This window comes from Petaurus breviceps, unplaced genomic scaffold (assembly GCF_028583685.1).
Source record: "Petaurus breviceps papuanus isolate PSGF00001 unplaced genomic scaffold, PetGlider_PUasm1.0 90778, whole genome shotgun sequence".
Taxonomy (NCBI): domain Eukaryota; kingdom Metazoa; phylum Chordata; class Mammalia; order Diprotodontia; family Petauridae; genus Petaurus; species Petaurus breviceps.
Genome location: NW_027187343.1, coordinates 3,938,643 through 3,959,653, shown reverse-complemented (window position 1 = coordinate 3,959,653; position 21,011 = coordinate 3,938,643). Strand labels below are relative to the sequence as shown.

At 40.8% G+C, this 21,011-nt stretch overlaps 1 protein-coding gene across 2 annotated transcripts in view; it reads left to right on the top strand.

The window, feature by feature from the left end:
• Positions 1–21,011, top strand: part of KIF26B (kinesin family member 26B) — a 628,846-nt gene that overhangs the window by 393,652 nt on the left and 214,183 nt on the right. Inside the window, exon 1 of one of the 2 annotated variants that reach the window (XM_069069146.1) lies at positions 2,884–3,325. The exons of the other annotated variant lie outside the window; for it this stretch is intronic. Within the exon in view, the coding sequence (XP_068925247.1) occupies positions 3,303–3,325 (23 nt within the window). The 5' untranslated portion in view covers positions 2,884–3,302. Of the gene's footprint in view, positions 1–2,883; positions 3,326–21,011 lie in introns of those variants that run through there. 2 annotated transcript variants of the gene reach the window in all.

The window sequence follows — 21,011 nt, the reverse complement described above, 5'->3', positions numbered from 1 at the left end:
TATATATATATATATATATATATATATATATATATATATATATATATGTATATATGTACCAAACAGATACAAAGAAAGGGAATAAGGGATTAGGAAAGGCCTCATGTAAGAAGAAGGTAGTCCTTGAGCTGAACCTTAAAGGAAATGAGGAATTATGAGAGAGGTGATGAGAAAGTATGTCACAAAGCATGGAGTCATGAATTTTTATAGCTGGAGGGAACCTTATATCTAGTTCAATTTTATAGTTGGAGGAACAGGCCCAGAACAAAGGTTAAGTAACTTGTCCTAACTTTTTTTGGGCAAGAAGAGCCAACTTTTCTTTTTTTCCAAATACTTGAAAATCAATTGGAGGTAAGGAAGCACTGACTATAATGTCCTCCACTAAACTTGATACAAGAGAGTACTGACAAGAAAGTCCTGGAGTATCACACAAAAGGGGGGATTTCCTGCTACTCACTCTTTTTTCCCTTAGAGGAATCCTGGGAAACCATAGAGAGGAAGGAAGAAGAGGTGACAGTATGAAGACTAACCAATACTTTATGAGATTTTAGCATTCATTAAATATGATTGAATGACCAACATTTTCCCCCCAATTTTATTTTTAGTTCTGAAATCTCTCTGTCCCTCAACCCTCTCCCCCACCCATTGAGAAGACTGTGACTAGTCTTTTTTTCCTTTTTAAATGATTTTGATGCCTTTTGTTTTGACATCATAGTCATTATCATGTGACCTTTCTCCCCTGCCCTTCCCAGTGAACTTTCTTGTAACAAGATGTTAAAAAGCAAACAAACAAAAAAATTAAGCAGTACCAACTAATATATGACCACATCTGATAGCATATGCAGCGTGTCACAGTGATAGTCTCCTTCCCTCCAACAAAAGAAGGGAGGTGCATTTCATTTCTTCAGTTCTTTTTATTTGGTGCCTGGATTCTTGAACAACTCATGATTAAGATTTTGTGTTTCATTGTGGATTCCTTATTGTTTCTGGGTCTCCCCCTTGAATTCTCAACCAATTGAACTCCACTTTTTATTCTCTTTTTCACATTCCTGAGGGTTACCTCCTCTAGTTCTACCCCTGACTTCTCTAAATTTATTCCTGTTTTGCTTTAAGTCAAGCAGATATCTATTTGGTATTTTAGAAGACCTCCTTTAGTGACAATTTGAGGCATTCTAAGATTCCACTTGATGTTTACCCTTGTTCAGTTCTGATGTTGGCCACAGTTGAGTGTAAATAGGCTACCACTCGAGTCAACAGTTTTCCCTCTCTATGTGCATGTGCACACAAGCCTTCTCTACCTTCTAGTCAGCCAATATGTAAACCACCTTAAAGATGATGCATATGTCATTGCCTCCATCCACTTCTAACCACCTCTTCAATGTTTGTCTTAATCTTCTTTTTTGACCTTTGTGGTTCATTTATTTCCACCATCTCAAGGTCATAAGATCACAAACTCATAGGTCTACAAACTAGAATGGACCTCAGAGACCGTTGAATCGTAAGATCATATATTTCAAGGTGAAGTCTGATCAGAGTCTCTTGAATCATAGAATTATGGATTGGAAGAGACATCAGAGGCCATCTGTTTCAGGTTGGCCCCTTCATTTTACAGCTAAAGAAACTGAGGTTAATTGGTGAGCCCAAGATTGTATAGGCAAATGCATATATGAACTCCAAATCCTACCTCCATTTTTTAGATTTCCATCCCAACTCTTACAACACATAGAGAAATGAGTTGAGCCTGCTTTCTTTGGGTTCTTCACACCCACATACAAAACAAGGCTTATATTACAGATCAACCTGTTCTTCCCCATGGACCAACTCCAGTGCCTCTTAGACTGGCCTCTGCCTAGAGCTTGCCGGCTTCACCCTGCCCTGCCTCTTGTCACACACTCTCATCCCCATCCCAGCCAAGAGCTTCTATTTTCCCTTTCTCCTGCCTGGCTCTCCACACCATGCCTCTGCTGAAACAAAGCTCCATTTTGAGATCTATTCTGACATTGTGTCTCATGTCCTTGCTCTGGGCCACTCCCTCTGGCATGGTTTATGATTTGGCTTGGTAACCGTGTCACTGGAGTCTGTGAAGCATTCTGGTTTTCAGTGCCTACAAAAGATGCTGTGTCACATAAAAAAAAAAAGTTGACTCTCAATTTGGGAGATGCTCCCCCTCTGTTGGAGCCCCTGGTGCTGTCCCTGTGCTCTGGCTCTTTTAGACTCCCTTCCTGCCAGGAAATCTGAGAAGGGCAGGGAAAGGAAAACAGAAGCCAGGAGGTAGGGAAGGCAGGATAATAGATGATATGGGATAGAAAATAGAGGGGCTGTTTGTCTGATTTGCACTTTCATTACGGAGAACATTTGAATAGTTTTAAGACGTCAATTGAAACTAGACATTTTCACTCCAGAAATGAAATATGTGAATGTATGAATTATTCTCTTGGGGTGTGTGTGTGTGTGTGTGTGTGTGTGTGTGTGTGTGTGTGTGTGTGTAGGCTTGGATCTAAGTGTATTTACTTGTACACACTCACAGGCTACAAGGATGCATCTTCTGTGAGCATGTGTATGTCTACTTCATTAGATGGATGTGTATGTATGTAAGATCAAAAAGATGAAAAACACTTAATTTTGATGGTCTGCTTCACGGCTGCTTCTCTTAGAATTCCAAAGCTATCATAGGTTAATGGGAGTTCTAGCAAGTGTTTCTCCGTCTTTCTCAGACACGCACACCCACATGCACGCGCGTGCACACACATACACACACATGCATCCTCTAACTCTCTCTCTCTCTCTGCCTCCCTCTCTCCCTCCCCCTCCTCTTCTTTCCCTCCCTCCCTCCCCCTCCTCCCTCTCTCTATCTCTCTCCCTCTCCCTCCCTCCCTCTCAGACAGCAGACATGAGAGAAACTGGTGCAGCTTCCTCTGAGAAGCAGGCTTGACTATGGGAATTGGCAAGGTTGCTGTGCGCTCCTCTTCCCCTGCCTCACTCTAGGTGGGAGATGTGATGCTGGAGCAGATGCTGATTTGAAGTGGGAAGTTGGATGGGAGCTCAGTGGGGCCGGTATCATGGGACAGGAGAAGGTTGGGATCACGAGGATGCCTCAGCAGTATTGATTCCAGGGTCCGTTCTGGGAAATCTCATCCCCCCCATGGATTTTAGAATTTCCCTATCTTTTTTCCTTCACCTTTACACTGTGGCACTTCCTCCAGAGATGGCCCCAGACCTGCAAGAAACATTTGAGTAAAGCTTTTTATTAACAGACATGAAGAAATGGAGTCTGCACTTGATTATTTAGCCATGATTTATCAATGATGATGGATTGGAAAGCAGTGTAAGTAACACGATTATGCCTCTCCCTACAGCTAGATAAACTTGTTGTCTTGTTTCTTGTTGTCTTAACTTTCTTGTTGTACTTTTCCCTAAAGCGGTATCAAGATGAAAACATTCCCAAGTGCTTCAGAGAAGTTAGGAAGGACCAGATTAGTCAGTCTCTCCACCCCCAATGATTGACACATAAATGGTACAGCTGTGTCCAGAGGGGCACCAGGGATCTTGACATAGAATCCAGGAATGCCTTTCTCCCTCCCTTGAGACAGAATGAAAACTAAAAGCTGTTAACTGAGTTCGTGAACTGACAGCTAGTGCTGTCTACAGACCAGGCTATTTAACAGTTGCTAGTTGGGTCTCCTAGACATTATTTTGAATGTGTTGTCTGTGCAGGACCAGGATGAAGAAAGAAGGAAGGAAGGAAGGAAGGAAGGAAGGAAGGAAGGAAGGAAGGAAGGAAGGAAGGAAGGAGAAAGAAAGAAAGAAAGGAAGAAAGGAAGGAAGGAAGAAAGAAAGAAAAGAAGGAAGGAAGGAAGAAAAGAAGGAAAGAAAGAGAAAGAAAAAAATGGGACTAGCGTGTGGTTTTCAAAAAGGTTTTTTTCTGGCTGGCAGAAATGTGCGATTGATTTTTCCACTAAATGTCCAATGTATTTTTCTTCCTGCTGCTTTCTGCTTTTCTTATGAGAGGACATCTCCCCTACTCTAGTATAATAGCACTAGGCACCCCTAGGTAGCAGGTTATTAAGGAACTGAAAACTGGTCAGTGCCCCTAAATACTAGCCCAAATTCCCCTCTGTCTGCATGGGAAGGTTCGGTTGAAGCATCTACAATTCTCCAGGTTTCCTTGGGGGTAGATGGGGAGGGAGGGCACAAGAATACTTAACACAGAAATGGGAATCAATGAGGTTAGTGACAGAAAATGGAAAATGTAATGGATAAAAAAAACCCCTAAGCTTTAGAATACAGTGCCTATTTTCTTTCTTAATTGGAAACAAAGCCTATTTTTGTTGTGAATAAGTCATTTGTAAAGTCATTTTAAGTTTCCCTGAGAAGCAGGTTTTTAAAGTGGTCTCTTAATGTTATGTAAACCATTTAGACACTAAAGTCCAATGACTTCACAGGTGGGGGCAGAGGCAGGAGATCAGTATAATTCTTCTCCTATATAGGCTGTACAGTAAGATTTTCTATGGGACCAAGATCACAAATTTGCCCAGATTTGGAAGTGAGGCTCCTATTTGAGAGAGCTGGAAATAGCCCAGGAAATGAGCTTTTCTGTTAACTTTGCCGATCCTCCATATATCACTTCTGTGGCTGAGGCAGGGCAGCCCCTCCACCCCTTCACTCAGAGCCTTGGAACACCATGAAAGACCCTTCTGCAGATTCCCACTTTGAACACGCCCTGCGATGTTTAAAGCCCAGCCTTGAACAGAGGAAGCACTGTAGCGCGATGCACTGGGGCTGCCAATTTTGGAATTGAATGAGCTCAGTTGGTTCCTGAATATGAAATCACTTTTGTGAGCATACGAGTGAGATCATATCTGGTTAGAAGCACCAGAAGTGCTTCTAACTTTATTGATTGGCATTCAGCACCCTCAGAGCCCTGGGCAGCCAGAGATGCACCTGAGGGGGAGCCTGTCGGAGGCTGCAGGGTCGCAGGGCTGTTTGGGGCACCCCATTACCCTAAAATAAGTAGGACCACGCCTTTTAAAAGACGTCCTTTGTTATCTGGGGGAAATCTGATACAGAAAACACATGTTCACAGTGTCATGTGAGTGCTTCTCCGCACACCAAGTGGTTGTATCACAGGGGGAGGGGTGTGCATGGAGAACCTTTTAATCTTTCACTGTTTTGTTTTGAGTTTGGTAGGAGAGGATCTTGGCTAGCTCATTAGCATTTAGAGGATGTTGGGAGGGTGGTGGAAAACCTGGAGCAAAGTACCCTATGCAGAACCCCATGGAAACATGGAATAATGAGAAGACCACCGGTTTAGGAGTCAGAGGACCCAGTTTAAATCTCAGGTCATCCAAGGACTAGCTGTGGGAACTTGGACAGGTCACCTATCTCTTCTCCGAATTATAGAGCCCCTCCTCCTTAGATTAAGAAGTTTGGATTAGGTAATCTCTTAAAGTCCCTCATAGCTCTAAACCTTCTCAGGCTATGAAAGCAGATTGGCTTGAGATGGAATCTTTTCCAAGCTCTCATTTCTAGCTCCATCCACTTGTTCTGACTCTGGTTGAAATGGATCCCTGCCAGAGTCCCATTTCATTCTTCTCCCTATCTCCTAGTTAATATTTTGTGATGGCCATTTTTCCTTTTTTTCTTTTCTTTCTTTCTTTCTTTTTTTGCATGCTGTCTTAGACTGGGCACAGGAGGACAATTTTTCCAGAGAGTACAAACATGCTTCAATAATGAAAGTAATCCACTAAGTAAATTCCTGTGATAGGGAAAGTGGTATTCTGAGGCTATGCATTGCACAGTGCTGTGAGTGTAGTAGGTGTTTAATTTAAAAAGTGTCATTACCCTCTTTTCTATCAAATCCTCAGTGAATCTCATGTACGTCCCATGAAAGCCAAAATGATTAGCTGCCAAAGGCACTACTTTGAGAGAGTGTGGAGAGTGCTTTTTTCTGTGGTCAGTGAGGAAAGGGGCCAGATTTGCTGATACCTGCAAACACCCTTTTGAAAGAGGCAGCTGATTGACATCAGCAAAATTGCTGAGCAATAAAGTACAGAGTCAAGGTGAGAGAATGAAGAGAGATGTGGGGTTGTCTGGTAGGAGTTTCAGGCTAAAGTTCTGTTCAGAGCCCAGAAGCTCTGAACTGATAAAGCTAGATGTCAAAGATAAGTCTTAAACTGATCAATACCTTACAGATGGAATGAAGCTTTCATTTTAGCTTGGTGTTCTGTATGGAAGCTTTGTTCAGGATAAATGACAACTTTTATCATTTTGTGAGGCAATCCCTTCTGAACTAGAATGCCAGGGGTGCTCTCTTGCTTAACTAGCTGGCTCTCTTCTAAAAAGCTGGGCTCTTGGGAGAGGCAGTGGGATAAAGGGGGTAGCATATTGGATGCAGAGGAAGAAAGATCCAGATTCAAATCTTACACCTGACACTTACTTCCTGTATACCCACCAGTAAGTCATTTTGTTGGGGTGTGACATTTTGATCAATTGAACCCCTTCTTGATTTTGTCATTCGGGTATCCGATACTGAAAAACTTGCCTTTGCTCTCCTTCCCTTTTCCTGAGAGGAGAAAACCACCCAGTAGAAGGTAGGAAAAGACCTTGCAAAGACAGGGCTCTGTCTCTGTTAAACATATGAGAAGAATAATTTCCCCTCTAAAGCAGGTAGGGGGAAAGTTATCTCTTCCTTTCTCTCTGTAAAGAGAAATGAAAAAAATGTTTTTTTGTGTGTCACCTGAATTCCACAGCATCACCACTTTTATCTGTCTAGGATAGGTTGGGGAGCCTGTGGCCTCAAGGCCACATGTGGCCTTCTAGGTCCTTAGTGGCCTTTTGACTAAGTTCAGGTTTTACAGAATAAATCCTTTTATTAAGGAGATTTATTCTGTGAAGTTTGGATTTAGTCCTTGACCACCTACAGGGTCACATGTAGCCTCAAGGCCACAGGTTCCCCACCCCTAGTCTAAGACCATTAACATATATGTTTCCCCAGGATCATCAGAGCAATAAATCTCCTTAATGGTGGTCATAGACTTTAAAATGGGCAGAGCTGATGAAGACTAGGAACTGAGAGACCTAGACCCTGCTTCAAACTTTGTCACTAACCAAATGTACAATCTATGGCAAATCAACCTTTCTAGCCCTGAGTTGCTTCACCTGTAAAATAGGGATAATAATGCTTGTTCTGCCTATAATTATAGGATTGTAGTGAGTATGAAGTGAGATTATATAAGATGTTCCCCAAGTCTTTGAAAGGTACAAAGGGAAGGTCAGTGTATTGCTGTGAACTAATAATAGGAAGCTTCAGGATAGTGTAGGGATCAATAGTACTTGATTTGCTCATACTACTATTAGGCTAATCATTTTAGACCAAACCAACCAACATTAATTCAATTATATGAATACCAGTGCTTGCTAGGGTCAAGGTACAGGTAGTTAGGTGGCACAGTGAATAATAGAATGTTAGGCCTGGGCTCAGGAAGACTCCTCTTCCTGCATTCAAATCTGGCCTCAGAAACTAGCTTTCTGACCCTGGGCAAGTCACTTAACCCTGTTTGCCTCAGTTTCCTCATCTGTAAATTGAGCTGGAGAAGAAAATGGCAAACCACTCCAGTATATTTGCCAGGAAAACCCCAAATGGGGTCATGGAGAGTCGGACGTGACCCAACAACAACAACCGTCGTCCAGTAAGCAAGCATTTGTTAAGATAGTAATGTATTCTCAACTTTAAGGGACCTTAGACACTGCTAATGTAAACCTCTTAATTTTAACTATGAGACAGCCAAGATCAAGAGAGGTGAAAAAGGGTTCAAGCCAGGTCATTTGATTCCAAATCCAGAGCTGCTTCTGCTCTCCAGGGCTTCTTAAACCCCCTTTTTGGTTTGGGCAGCCTTGGTTGGCACTGTGTGGCTTGAGGGCATGCACAGGGCAAAGTGTACCTGCTTTGTGTTTAGAACCAAGGCTGCAGCTAAGTTGCCCGAAGCAATTCAGAGAAGCACTGCCAAAAGCTCCTCAGATTCATTACTCGTTTGATTTTTAATTAATTTTTGGTCATTGCATGTTCAGAAACCTTTTACTGTTGCCAATTTTTTTTTTTTTGCTGCCCCATGGGGTTGCGTCCCGCAGTTTAAGAAGTGCTGCACTAGACCCAAACACCCTTTCTACCATCCTGCCATTATCGGCATCACTTAATGCTCAAGCTTTGGGATCACATTTTCAGGTCCAGAGCAGAGAGGAGCTAAGTGCTCAGCATCACAGAATTAGAGATGTCGAGCTGGGAAAGAACTCAGGGGGCACCTAGTCCAATCTCCTCATTTTACAAATGAGGACACTAAGGCCTAGAGGGGTTCAGTGACTTGTGCAAAGCCATAAAGGTTATAAGTAGCGGAACTAGAATTTGAACCCAGGGCCTCTGACATCAAATTCATTGTTATTTCTACTACACTGTGCTGCATGAGAGAATTTGAATCTGAAAATTCAAATGCTTTGGTTTTAAGCTATTTGTGTGGCTCTTAAATAGTGTCAACTTTCTCCAGGGAGTAAATATGATAAAGAAATGATCATAAAGCTCTGTACAAAATATATCAATTATATCTGACACTCATTTATTAATTAGACTATTGTACTAACCTAGGAGGAAATGGTTTCTCTCCCTCTAGTCTATTCTCCCAACCTAATTTGCATTCCATTATATATCCAAATGCAATACAAGATTAACTTTCCTGATGCAGAATTCTAATCATGTCTCTCTTCTGTTCAATAACCTTCAATGGCTCCCTATGAAATAAGACACAATTCCTGTTCTTAAGCTCCTTTAGCAACAGGAACCCTTTCTCTTTCCTTTCCTCTTCTTCCTCCCCCCCCCCCTTGTCTTTGTATCCCACAGCACCTAACACAGGGCTTGGCACATAGTGGGCACTTAGTAAATGCCTGTTGTTTGATTAACTGATTGATTACTCTCACCTTCTGCAACTCAACCAGACTTTGCTAACTGAAGGGTGGGGGTGGGGGGATGGGAAGCATTCTTCCTCTCAGGTTTACAAAATTCTGTGTTCATAGTTAGCAACATCAGCAGGAAGGAGCCATTGTTTCTACACAATTCTTTGAGTTTTATTAGCCCCATACCCAGGGAATGTGTGACCATTCTCCAGGTTAGGTAGACCCACAACAAGGTATCTTAAGTACTTCCCATCGAAACCCAGTGTGTGGGTTTATGAGAAATGATGTTGAATTGCCTTAATTTTTTTTCCTGAGCCCATCCTGGAAAAAGCAGTTCTAGATTTACCTTTTTTTAGCAAAATGATTGATTATCCACTGTACTGGTCTTTGGGCTCTGTTGGTAATGAAACAGGGCCTTATTTGGCATTAGGTCTGTGTGATTTCATCTCTTTAAGAGAAACTGCTTGAATTTAAAATGTGCTGACAAAAAGGGTCACTCTGTGTGTGTGTATCTGGGCGGCGGGGGGGAGGGTGGTAAGCCATGCTGGCCTATACAGCGCTAACCTGTTATTTCCCCTCCCCAGATCCTGCCCCAAAGTTCCCATTGACTCATTTTTTTGCCCCTTCTCATGGCCCTCAGTTCTTTCTACCAAGTAACCACCTGCTGTAATTTGAGGGGTGAGTGGGCAGAGAAAGGGGGATGTGAGGTAATGAGCCTACCAAGTCTTTTTCAACCTATCTGTCGCTCTAGAGGGAAATTGGGGAATGGTATGAAGCCACAAATCTGAGATGTCAGCTCATAAATATGTAAGCTCCCTCCTTACTTTATAAGCATCTTGACAGCCAAAGCTGTCATTTACACGTTCTCCACAGCTGAGCTCAAAATTTCCAGTTGCCAGGTCGCTCCTGGATACTAGAAATTCAGAATGGGAGAGTGTTTGGGGAAGCATTGTTGAGTGCTCTTATTAAAAAAAAAAAAAAGATCTCCATTTGTTTTCCACGGCTGCTGTCCCTTTCCTCATTCCCTCCTCTCCCTTATCTCCATCTTCCTTGACAATGATTCTTTAGTATGATCTAAATAACGAACACATATTTAACTCAGTTGCACTAGGTATGGGAACAGAGCAAAACAAAGGAGTGAGATTGCACGAAGCTAAGCAGGAGGCATTGAGATGCCGTGGGAAAAACATTACTTCTGAGGTCAGAGGACCCAGGTTCAAATCTCTCCTTTGAGCCTCTCTTAACTGTGTGACCTTGAGCAACATACTTTGCCTAAGTTTTATCCTGGGGAAAATGAGGGGTTTGAACCAAATGGCCTCTGAGTCTGAAACCCTTTCTAGCTCTAGGACAAAAATCCTACCTACCAACAACTTCCTTTTCCAGCTTCTGTTCTATGACGTCATATGAAGTGTTTTTTAGGTGTTCAATATACCATTGCATATAGTATTTTGCACATAGTAGGGCTCTATTTCACTCCTATTCCCACCCCTATAAATTGCAGTCCACCTCTTTGTTTACAACATAGTCTTCCTAATTTAGACCCTCATTTCCTATCGCTGGGGTATTACAATAGTCTCCTAATTAGATTCTGCATGTCATCTCTCCAGTCTCCATTCCATTCTTCCATCCAGCTGCCAGAATTACCATGCTAAAGTAGAGTGCTGTCATTATCACTTCCTTACTCACAAAGCCTCTTTGGCTCCCCATTTCCTCTAGGACAAAAGAAGATTATTGATTTGGAGCTAGAAAGGACCCTTGAGGCCATTTAATCCAAGACCCTCATTTTATAGATAAGGAAACTGAGATTATTAAATGATTTGACCTTGTTCACACACAGTGAGAAACACAGTATTAGAACAGAAATTCTCTGACTTCGAAGCCACCATTCTCTCCAAAGGGGCCATGCTCCCTGCAAACTTCTCTATTTGGTGTAGTTAAAGCCCCTTTGTGGTTTGGCTTTGGCCTGTCTTTTTATAGGCCAATTTTACGTATCACTTCCCTTTGTATACCCTGTGCTTTAACCAAACTCACCCATTTGCTGTTACCTCTGGCCTCTTGACTTTGTATTTCTGCACAGACGAGGCCCAGGATGTCTTCCCTCCTCACTGCTCCTTATTGAAACTGTGACTTGCTTCAAGGATCTGTTCAAGTGCCCTTCCTTCCAGAGGCCTTTCTTGAGGTCCCTACATGTTAGTGTGCTCCCCCCCAATAATTTTATATTTAATTTGTATATAACATATAGTTATTTATCTGCAAACATGTTCTCTCCCTACAGTGGAAGGTAAAATCCTTGAGAATAGAGAATCTCTCACTTGCAGTGCCTGGCATGTGGGAGGGACACTTTGTAAATATTTACTGATGGAATACATATGTGTTGAATGAACAGAACTAATATAATGCATTGTACAACCTAAGAATACAGGCATTTTGCATAGAAGGTGCTTTGCAAATTTTAAGAATTTCTATGTACTTGTAAGCTATTAATTTAATTATATTTCCATTGTTCAGGATTAGGGTTAAGGACCAGACCTGTGAACTCATTGGTACATGGAATTTCTGGGTTAGGAAACTTCCCTTTTACCAGACCAGGTTGGTGCCTTCTCCACAAATTGTGGTCTTCGAAAACTTCCTAGAACACTAAGAGGGTAAATGACTTGTCCAGAGTCACATAGTCAGGATATGTCTGAGAAAGGACTTTAATCTAGGGCTTTCTGTCTTTAAAGCTGGCTCTCTATCCACTCTACCATTCTACTGCTATTCCTATTGTACAGTAAAACAAGGCAAAAATTTTGGGTATCTCAATATTTCTAACTATCATTTTTGGTGTTCAAATGTATCTGATTCTTCATGACCCCATCTGTGGTTTTCTTGGCAAAGATACTGCAGTGGTTTGTGTGTGGTTTCTGTTCTATGACATCATTTCTTTCTCCAGATCATTTTACAGATGAGAAAACTGAGGCAAACAGGATTAAGTGACTTGCCCAGGATCACACAGATAGTAAGTGTCTGAGACTGGATTTGAACTCAGGTCTTATTGACTTTAGGCTAGGCTTAGCACTATATCCACTGTGCCACCTAGCTGCCCCTTAATAGATTCTATTAATAGGAACTTCCCATGATGATCATAAATTAATAATAATTTGGTACCACATGGTACCAAAGCAGGTTGCATTTCCCAGAAGACTGGAAACAGTCACCTCATAGACAAACTATAGATTACAACCCTGTTTAGCAGCCCAGACTCAATTGATTTTTTAAGTGAGTTGGTGGGTAGATAGGAGCTAAGTCATTCAGCCCCAGTGCATCTGCTCTTTTGTAAACTGCTATTAGTGTTTCAGGTTCTTAGCAGAGCCACCTTTGACAAAGAAGAGATGATTGGTGAGGGCTGAGCAGACTGTAATCAGCCAGCCAGCATCCATTGAAAGAGCCAAGAGATGTCATCATGAGTTCTCGGCGGTGATGGTACGGCATCCTTCAGGGCAGCTCAGCTGCTGCATGGTCTGGGCCTGAGGAGACCTGGCCTAGAGTTCCAGCTCTGTCATTAGTTAATCTCTCAGAGCCTGTTCCCTCCACTGTAAAATGGGGATAATCAGTCTTGTGTGACCTACCTCACAAGGTGGCTTTGGGGGAAAGCCACCCAAGCCATCCAGACCCCCAGATGTGTAAGCTGGAAACCTCCGCATGAAGGGGAGCTATCTGCTTGCTTATCATAGCTGGCAGTTACCCAGCATTCTCTCAGCCTCAGCTCTTATGAATCAGCCTTTCAGCGTAGGTATCCCAGGGATGTGTCATTGTCTTAGTACGGCCCCAGTGATAACCGATGCTTTTCGTGATGAGCCGAAACATCACACCGTCCACAAGTGCTGTCTCAGTCATCCGTCAGTGGATCGTGTTCCGTATACATTGAGTATGAAGTCACAGAGTCATATAGCTTTGGAGCTGGAAAGGTCCTTTAGACACTGTTCTTGTGCAGGTTTTCAGTCGTGTCTGACTTTTCATGATCCCATTTGGGGTTTTCTTGGTAAAGATACTAGAGTGGGTTTACCATTTCCTTCTCCAACTCATTTTACAGATAGAAAAACTGAGGTAACCAGGGTCAAGTGACTTACCCAGGGTCACACAGCTAGTAGCTATCTGAGGTTTGATTTTAACCTGAACCAAAGCTGGATTTGAACTCAGGTTTCCTGTCTCCAGACCCAGCGCCCTTGCTACTGTGTTACCTAGCTAGCACTATATTAGGTGCTAGAGACACAAAGATAAAAAAGAAACAGTTCTTGGCCTCGAGGAAAATGTGACCTTTATGTATGTGCATGTATGTAAATAAATATACACATACATATTTATATACACACATGTACATATGTAATCAAAGAATAAATTTATAGTCATTGTATGTTATTCATTATGTAATAAAGGTATGTATTGTAGATTATTATAAATGTATATTATATACAATTGTATATTTACTTATATATAACTTTATGAACAGAATATTTGATTGACTGAAATACCCCATTTCCTGACCATAGCATATAACAGTGCTATTTAAATATTTGATATTAAATATTGTACAAATATGCAAATCCTGTACTTGATCATCTGGCATTCTGTTGGAAGATCTTGTCATCTTGTGACTGGCCTAGAATGACCTGTTCTTACTCCCACCCTAGTGTGTTGACATGTAGAGCCATATACTTTTGATGCAACCCTGACAAGCCCACAGGCCAGATCCTTAGTGACTTCAGTAACAACTCCCCCCCCGCCAAAAAAAAGAGAGAGGCAGTTAGGTGACACAGTGGATAGAGCACTGGCCCTGGAGTCAATAGGACCCAAGTACAAATCCAGCCTCAGACACGTACTAGCTGTGTGACCCTGGGCAAGTCACTTAAATGTGATTACCTCCAAAAATAAAAAAAAATTGGAAATTAGAAAACTTACAAAAATACAAATATTTACATATTTGAACATTCCGAGTTTAACTCCTTGAATGGCTTATGATAATAGTGTCTCTAACTACAGGCAGAGACACCTTAGCTATAGGTAGCTGAATGGCCTAATCTACATTTTCACTTTGAGGAAATGGCACAACTTATGATAGACTTTTAATGCTAGAATGGACCTCAGAGACCACCGTCATGCTAGGGGTAAGTGATGGATTCCTGAGATTCTGTCCATAGGTCCCTTTTGTGTCTATGCTTTTGTGATCTTGCTCCATCTCCATTAGATTCTAAGCTTTCTAAGAACACTTTCTGAGCACTTAATAGACGCTGGTTAAACTGAATTGACTTTTCATTTCATAGATGAGTTAGCTGAACCTCATAGAGGTTAAGTGAATTGTCCAAGGTCACACAGCTAATGTCTTTCATACTAAGGCCAATATCAGCTTTAAGTCTGAGAACTGAGATGAGATACTGCTGCGTCTAGGAAGTTTGATTTTAATACATCTTAAATACATATTTTTAATAAATAACTATACAGTTAAATGGCAGAATGTCAGGACTGTAAGGGACCTCAGAGATGGAGTCAGACTTGATCATTTTATGGTGATGGCTGCGGTGGATGAGTTAGGTCTGATAGAACCTTTCCTAATCATTATCAGAACTTCCCAGGGAGTGAGACAAGGAAATGTGGACTTTTAGCCCCCTCTGGAGGAGAGAAAACAAGCCCTCCCCTGCTAGTCTGGGAGCAAGTGGTTTCGTTCTTAAAGGTCAGAAATAGGGAAAGGAGGGAAAACAAACCATCTAATCAAATTGACTTTTAGAGTTAACCTTATAGCTTAGTGGCCATAGTCTTTTGTCCATGGAATACCCAACAGGAATATTTGGATGCCAAGACTAACTGACTCCAAGGAATCCCTCCCCCCATTACTACCAAAATGAAATGCTGGACTTTAATAAATAATTGCTTATAGAAATAGTTCTAAGGATCACTGTTAAGATCATGGAGAGTGGTTTGCCGTTTCCTTCTCTAGCTCGTTTTATAGATGAGGAAACTGAGGCAAACAAGATTAAGTGATTGGTCCAGGGCCACACAGCTAGTAAGTGTCTTGAACTCATGAAAAGGAGTCTTCCTGACTCCAGGCCCAGCATTCCACCCGCTGTACCACCAGTTGGCCCCAAAATATTTTTATGTATTATTTTTATTTTGGGTGATAGTATTGAACTCTAAAATAACAGACTTTTGGAAACCAATGCAAAATGATTGCCTTTACCTAACTCTGTAAGACTTTGTCTGAGCTGTGGGTATGGGAAGAGAAGACCAACCAATAAATGGAGAAAAGCTCATGTTAGGGCTATGATTTAATGCCCTCCTCTCCACTGTCCTCTCTAGTCAATGGCCTATGCAGTGATCTGCCAGTCTTCCTTTGAGGGCAATTTAAAAATCTATCTACTCAGATCCAGGCCTTGGACCTTTAACTTGTATTGGAACATATTCTCAGTCAATGAAAAATTACTTTACTGACCCCACAGCTATGGGGTCACTGTGAATAGAACTTTTCTCGACCATGTATCAGAATGAATTTGTGTTGATCCATGCCACTCGCCTGCCCAAAATTGCCTTTCATGGGTCCCTAAGTCCTTTTATGAACAAACACCAGCTCCTTAACTTAGCATTGACAGCTCTCTCAGTCTGACTACAGTCTACCTTTCCAGAGTCCTTCCATTCACCAGCTCTGTGTTCTAATAATATTGGATGACTCTATTTCTCTAATCTCCTTCAACTTTCTCCCACCTTTAGATATTTACATGAACTCTGGGCTCTTGGCCTATAATTATTCTTTCTACTTTTCTTCCTGTTAAAATCTCTGCCCCCCTCCCCCACCCATACTATGGTAAAAGAATAAAATCTTTAAAATCATTTTTAAAAGGAAAGTAGGAGCATAAGAACTCTTCCAGAAATACTATAGTTACTGTTCTAGCTCATCTAGTTTGTCCAAATATTTAAATGATGGTAGAACTCATATATATCTCACTATAACCAATTAACACATATTTATTAAGTATTTTCTCTGTATAAGGAACTTTACCAAGTACTAAGAATACAATGGAAAAGGCAAACCAGTTCCTGTCCTCAATGAGCTTACATTCTAATGGGGAGAGGGGAAAGAACATTTGTATGCGTGTGTGTATACATATGCACACCTACATATATGTATATTAAAGTTCCATTCAACTGAGTAAATTATGGTGGAAGGAAATTGGAAGGAAAGATAAAAAAAAACCAAAGTAAACATGGATGGAAAATGTTTTTAGAAGATCCATTAATGAAATATTAGATTATTATATATTGAAAGACCTGCTTTTTAATTCAGTAACAACCTTCTATTTAAGTTAAATTATTAAAGATTTACATAATGTTTAATTTAATTTAATGATTACATAATCAGAGGATTAGAAACATCAGCAAATTCAATGAAACTAAATTCCCACATAGAAATTAAGATGCCAGGGGGACACTGGTCATCTGAGTGGAGATGTCCAACAAGCAGTTGGGAAGAGGGGACTGGAGTTCATCAGCTTACTGTTGGATTGGCCACAGACCATTACTGACTTCTCTAATAAAATCCTGCCTATATGGGTAGCAGATCAATCAGTCAGTGCAATTATTCAGGGTCTAGTCTCAGGTATCATCTGCTTCTTGAAGCCTTCCATGGTGCCTCCAGCCAAAAGAGAGCTTTTTCTCATTTTTATTACAGCATTTTTCTTAGACTGCTTTCTTTGGCCTTACCACATTCCACCTTGTATCATACTTATTTTGTGTCTCATTGAGATTCAAGGAATCCGTTCTTCTTGAGGACATTAACTGTGGTATTTTTATCCTTATAACACTATCTCTTACTGTAGCACTTAGAGAATATTTAAATGTTTGTGAATTGTATTAACCACTACTGTTTTGTTCCAGTCCTCAAGATAAATGGTGTGCATTTGGTATACAGTGGTCAGGATTAGAGATCGTATCAGTGGCAACAGAACTAAGTTTTTCCTCTGGATGTCTGGCATAGACAACTAATTTTCTATTTGTAATTCAATAATTCAGTTACATAAATTCAGCAAGGTTGCTTGTTCTAGGGTAGTAGAGAGAGAGGCAAGCTTCAAACAGAATCTGATAGGCGTGATATGATACCTCAGAGTTGTTTTGACTTGCATTTTTCTAATCAATAGTGATTTAGAGCATTTTTCATATGATTATAGATAGTGCTGTACTCTTGACTGTATTACTGAGCTGCTAGGTGACCCTCTTTCTATGAGGCATCTGGCCAGCCAATTTTTCAGGTGCTCAACTAACTGCAAAACAAACAAAAATTCACCTTCACGTGCTACCTCTCAAATGATGTCAGAAAATTGAGGGAGACAACATTGGCTTGGCTCTGAAAACATGGGCAAAGAATATACATCAAGGATCTGCAATTTCCTCAACACAAGAGCTCCCTCCCCTGAGACTGATAAAACCCCATATATAAGTTTTAACTTAGTAACATGTGCAGTTATCCAACTACTAAGTATCAAGGGTTACCTTAACCAATTTTGTCTTGCAGTAGTGAATGCATTGTAATCAAACTCCCACTGTAATGAAGCTCATTGTAATGGTGAAGACAAATTCCCTTCACCCTATGATTGGTGGTAAGCAAGAAGTGGTTTTTAATATATGAGTCAAGCAAAGAAAAAATTGCTGACTCTTCCTGCCATCTCCAAGGCTCTTTTTCTGCCCTGTGTTGCTAATTGATTGTTGACTTTTCGGGGTGGGGGTTGGCAAACAGCTAGAGAAAGACAGAAAATTGTGTCAGCAGCACGATGTTGAACAAGTCTCCTGGTACCCTCCCTGCCTCTCAGGCTCACCATAGACAAGATGGGAATGTGTAGGACACTTCTATCGTGCCTCATCCTGCCAACCACAGAAGAAATAATGGGGTCTGGGGAGAGGGAAAGGAGAAGTGATAGTCATATAACAACTGCTGCTGCTATCTTTGACATGGTGCCTACTATGTTCCAGGCATGCTATGAAGTACTTTACTTGCATTATCTCATTTGCTACACACAACAACCTTGGGAGATAGATGCTCTTTTTATCCTCATTTTATAGATGAGGAAACTGAGGCAAACAGAAGCTAAGTGACTTGCCCAGGGTCACACAGCTAGTATCTTGGGCCATATCTAAACTCAGGTCTTCCTGATTGCAGATCCAGCACTGTACCCACTGCACCACCCAGCTGTCCTGACAGACACAGTATGCTATAGTAGGTAGAACGCTGGACTTGCTGTTAGAATGCCTGGGTTCAAATTCTACCTCAAAACATGTCCAACTCCAAACCTCACAGACTATTAATTTCCTCATCTGTGAAATAAAGATACCACACTGGCTACCTAAACGAGCTGTTATGAGGAAAACTCCAAACAAATGTGAATTTAAAATATAAGACATTGCTGATGGGCAAACCCAACTGGAAAACAATATCAAACAAAGGCATAAAGGAAATTAAAATGTGAATTTTATATACAAAATACAAATTTTATATATCAGTGTGACCAACATTAAGCAAATCTTGTGTGTGAATGAAAATCCCTGAGAAAACTGGAAAATGGCCAGGTTATATTATTTATATTATAGAAAGATACCCCTCCAGTTCTTATAAACCTTCAATCTAATGAACGCCTTCCCAGTATTTAAGTGTTTACAGATCATTAACTGCTTAACAGAGTGAGGGAAGAGCAGAGAACTTTAAGTATAAGGTGTTGACAGTCTCTGTCAATTGAATATCACTCAGAAATGAAGATAAATCATCTATGTTATAATTCAAATCAAAGAAGATAGAGGATTCAGTTGACAAAAACTCAAATTACAATAGATTTTTCAGAGATGCTAAGAGAAGTGTGTTCTTTTAAACAAAAGACAGGAGAGGGGCCATGATAGAAATGGCACCATTGGACAGGATCAGGCCCACAAAAGGTATACTTTTCTTCTCTCTAGCCCAAGTGGTCCACAGAAAAATTATTGTTCAGTCATTTTCAATCTTGTCTGACTCCTCATGACCCTATTTGGGTTTTTCTTGGCAAGGATACTGGAGTGGCTTACCATTTCCTTCTCTGGCTCATTTTTCTGATGAGGAAACTGAGGGTTGAGTGACTCATCCAGGTTTACACAGCTAGTAAGTGTCTGGGATCAAATCTGAACTCAGGTTTTCCAAACTCCAGACCCAGCACTCTATGCACTGTACCATCTAGCTGCCCTTCCCATAGGAGAATAGCTAGTAATAATCAACCTTTGCCATATTAGGTGGGGATGAAGAAGGAATACGAGCTGCTTAGCACTCCTTGGTGGTGGTGGGCCTTGTCTATAGATCAGTTGTATAGATATGTAGATGAACCTCAGTATTATTCTTTTTAAACCAGCTGTTATAATGACCTTCATCCTCCTTCTCTCTTCTGGTCACTTCCTAGCACAGATGGAAATCATTAAATGAACAGGTAGATAAAAGAGGCAAGTGATGGGGCCATTGAGGGAGAAGGGCAGCAAAATGTGCAGTGGCAAAAGACAGTGCTGTCTGTTTTGTAGATGATTTTTTACCAGGATAAATTATTTTGTTTGGAGTTTGCCTAGACCCTATCCCAAGCTTTCTGTTTGTATCTTTTTGTCATCAAAACCCAAAGTTGTCAACCATTCCTCAAACAGCTGGTTTTTGAGTTCATGTAATAAGAATATAGGGTATCCCAAAAGTCTTGGAACAGTCTGGAACTTAAGTAGCTTTTGGGGACTTTTGGGACATTCGATGTGTGTATGTGTGTGTGCACACATGCATGAAAAATATTTTATATCATTTTCATATATATGAATATGTACATATACTCTGTGTATATATTTATGTGTATATTTGTGTGTTATTCATTTATGTATTCATTAATTCATTCATTTGTTCCTTCTGGTTTGTTCCTTTGTTCATTTGCTTGCCAGAGAACCAGTATGGTAGAGTGGATAGTACAATCAGGAAGACCTGAGTTTAAACCCCACCCTTGATACTTAGTAGTTGTGTAACTGAGGATGTTACTAAGTTAAAACTTATATATGGAGTTTTATCAGTCTCAGGGGAGGGAGCTCTTGTGTTGAGGAAATTGCAGATCCTTGATGTATATTCTTTGCCCATGTTTTCAGAGATGAGCTGATGTTGTCTCCTTCAATTTGCTGACATCGTTTGAGAGGGAGCACGTGAAGATGAATTTTTGTTTGTTTTGCAGTTAATTGAGCACCTGAAGAATTGGCTGGCCAGGTGCCCCATAGAGAAAGGGTCACCTAGCAGCTCAGTAATACAGTCAAGAGTATAGCACTATCTATAATCATATGAAAAATGCTCTAAATCACTATTGATTAGAGAAATGCCAGTCAAAACAGCTCTGAGGTATCATATCACACCTATCAGATTGGCTAACATGACAAAACAGGAAAATGATAAAAAGAGAAAAAAGTGGGAAAATGAGAACATTAATGTATTGTTGGTGGAGTTGTAAGGTGTTCCCACCATTCTGGAGAGCGATTTGGAACTATGCTGAAAAGACTATAAAAACGTGCATACCCTTAGACCCACCAGTACTACTTCTAGGTCTGCATTCCAAAGAGATCATACAAATGGGAAAAGGACCCCCATGTACAAAAATATTTATAGCAGCTCTTTGTGTGGTAGCAAAGAACTGGAAATTGAGGGGATTCCCATCAATCGCAGAATGACTGAACAAGTTGTGTTATATGAATGTAATAGTATTCTATTGTGCTATATAAGAAATGATGAACAGGTGGACTTCAGAAGAACCTGGAAAGACTTATATGAACAAATGCTGAGTGAAGTAAGCAGAACCAAGAGAACATTGTAATAGTAATAACCACATTGTGTGATGACTAACTTTGATAGACTTAGCTCTTTTTAGCAATGCAAGGATCCAAGACACTTCAAAGGGCCCATGATGGAAAATGCTGTCCTCATCCAGAAAAAAAACAACTATGGAATCTTAGTGTAGAGAGAGAACTACTACTACTTCTTCTTCTTCTTCTTCTTCTTCTTCTTCTTCTTCTTCTTCTTCTTCTTC